At 45.6% G+C, this 2,213-nt stretch overlaps 1 protein-coding gene across 1 annotated transcript; it reads right to left on the bottom strand.

Moving 5' to 3' along the window:
* Positions 1 to 307: 307 nt before the first annotated feature.
* LOC109477933 (CD209 antigen-like) lies at positions 308 to 1,946 on the bottom strand. The gene is made up of 5 exons (XM_019779395.1): positions 1,727 to 1,946; positions 1,318 to 1,463; positions 998 to 1,172; positions 505 to 894; positions 308 to 318 (listed from the first exon to the last, which is right to left on the bottom strand). Exons 1-5 carry the CDS (start codon positions 1,944 to 1,946, stop codon positions 308 to 310), a joined length of 942 nt encoding a protein of 313 aa, XP_019634954.1.
* Between the last annotated feature and the right edge of the window lie 267 nt (positions 1,947 to 2,213).

Here is a 2,213-nt window from a genome sequence, read left to right as displayed (position 1 = left end):
AAGAAAGAAGCTTTTAGCCTGGAACTTTTTCCTGAGAGATGTTGTATGGAGGAAGAAAGTGTGATTCGCTTCCGTAGAAGTGGCAAAACGTGTCATTGCCAAGTTCGTAATGGGGGATAAGCTAATGAAGCACAACTGAGATCAAACTTGTAGAAACATTTGGATAAATACTTAAATTTTAGGCTTAAGTTTTACAAGTTACTTCCAAGTTTAAGTCTACTAGTTTACACTTAAGCTTTACTTGTAAGCTCTGGTGCGGATGGTCGGAGAGCCACTGTACATTAGTGTTGAGAGTCTCGCCTGTCGCCTATGGACGTCCTGAAAAACAAAAAGATCGGAATTATCAGGGAGGAGATGTAGAATGGTTTCAAATTAGTAAACTAAACATGGTTTGTGACAGGAGCTATAATGGTCTGCTGCCTTATTCTGTTGGGTACTAATAAGCTGTGCCGTGTTTACTAGATGAAATGATTTCAGAAAATAGTGAGGATACAAAATATGTACCTGGAGCAGTCTGGCAAATGAAGTGAAGAGGACTCTGGCAGGTAGAGTCGACCCACTTATCTTTCAGGAATGTGTAATAAAAGACGCAATCTTGGCCGCGCCCATAGTTGTTCGGTTCTCCCGGAGCCCAGGAGCTGTACGGCCCAAGTGCAGAACCGTCCACCCACTCAAACCTTCCCTCTTCGCGCTGATCGTGCAGGCCGATCCAGAAGCGGTCGTGTAAGGGATTGCAAAAGGAGCCCAGGAAGGCGTTGGTCTCAGCGTCTCGGGGCATGGCGAGGGTGCCGCCGTCTTCCCGACAGGCTGCGGCCGCTTGGTCAAAGGTCTTGCGTGTGTTGAATGCCTTGTAGCAAATTCCACGCCAGATTGTGTAGCCTCCGGGACAAGATGCTGGAAAACACATTTTGTATCAGCAACCGGCAAAGGATCATGTTAGATATAATGACAAACATAAAAAAGATGCTTCATTAAGAATAAATCTAACGAAACCTACTATGAAAATCGTGAAGACGCTGCTCCAAGGTGGCGGTCCGGTTGCGCTCGCTCTCCAGGTCGTGCTTCAAGGCGTCTTGATCGCGTTTCAAGGCGTCAACGGTAGTAGACAATTGGCGCATATCGTCTTGGTCACGTTTTAAGGTGTCGACAGTAGTCGACAATTGGGATATTTCCTACAAACATGTATACATACACATGTCAGAATACCAAACGTAAGAAACAAACTTATGAAAAACAGCAGCAGATATTTCGTACCCTTTTAAAAAAAATTGATACCAATGAAAAAAAAAATCCTGGAAAACAGTACAAGATTGTTACCTGTTTGTTACTTAATGTCAGAGGGGCGAGTCCCACGGCGCCTAAGCTCAGTAGCACGGCGATGCCGGCGGCTAGGCAGCTGAGGCGGGCGCGGAGGAAGCTACAGACACCACGGCGGCCGCTCGCTCCACCCGGATACGCGCCGTCTGGTAGAAAAATATATTTCGCTCAGGTTATCGCTTACGTCATGTCAACATGTTAATGAATAAATATACAAAACGAGACCAGGCATTAAATATTTCATCCTTAATTATGCAAATTATATGCGCGGCGTACAGTAAACAAATGAGAGTTTTCTTCTTGTCATCAAATTTACTCATACTATACAATAATCATATACCCTTAGAATATTTTCTTCTTATTGTACAAATATCACCTGTAAAAAGCAGGTGTGAAAAGCGTCAGTTACCTGGAGACGTTGCGTAACGTTTCACCTCCTCGGCGTCTTCGTACGTGTGTGAAGACGTGTCCTGGTCTTCCCGCTGCTTGTCAGAAGCGCCGTTGCCACGGCGGACACGCCCGCGGGAACCACTCTGACGGACGGGATGGGGTTGCAGCGGCGGTCCGCTGATTTGGCGGCTGTCGGGGCCGGAGAAAGGCGACCGGACAGGCTCTGCCTCCTCGTACATGACGACCGTACTGTGCAGACTGTATTATTGCACAATGTATAACTGTGCAAAAATTCATGAATATGGCAACTAATACCTTAATAAGTCTGTTAAAGTAAGGCTACCCTTTTTGGCAGAATGACGTGGCATGATGTGATGCGATGGAATTTTGTTTTTTATGCAAGAGCCAGACTCATTTTCTAGGAAAAAGAAGGGTTGGTAAGCAGGAACATCGAACGCATCGTTTCAAACCGAGAGAATTCTTGTTATAAGCTGTAAATTCTCGTG

The sequence above is a fragment of the Branchiostoma belcheri genome, unplaced genomic scaffold (genome assembly GCF_001625305.1).
Source record: "Branchiostoma belcheri isolate BF01 breed outbred unplaced genomic scaffold, Haploidv18h27 scaffold411, whole genome shotgun sequence".
In the NCBI taxonomy this organism is placed as follows: Eukaryota; Metazoa; Chordata; class Leptocardii; order Amphioxiformes; family Branchiostomatidae; genus Branchiostoma; species Branchiostoma belcheri.
This window is presented reverse-complemented; position numbering and strand designations above follow the sequence as displayed.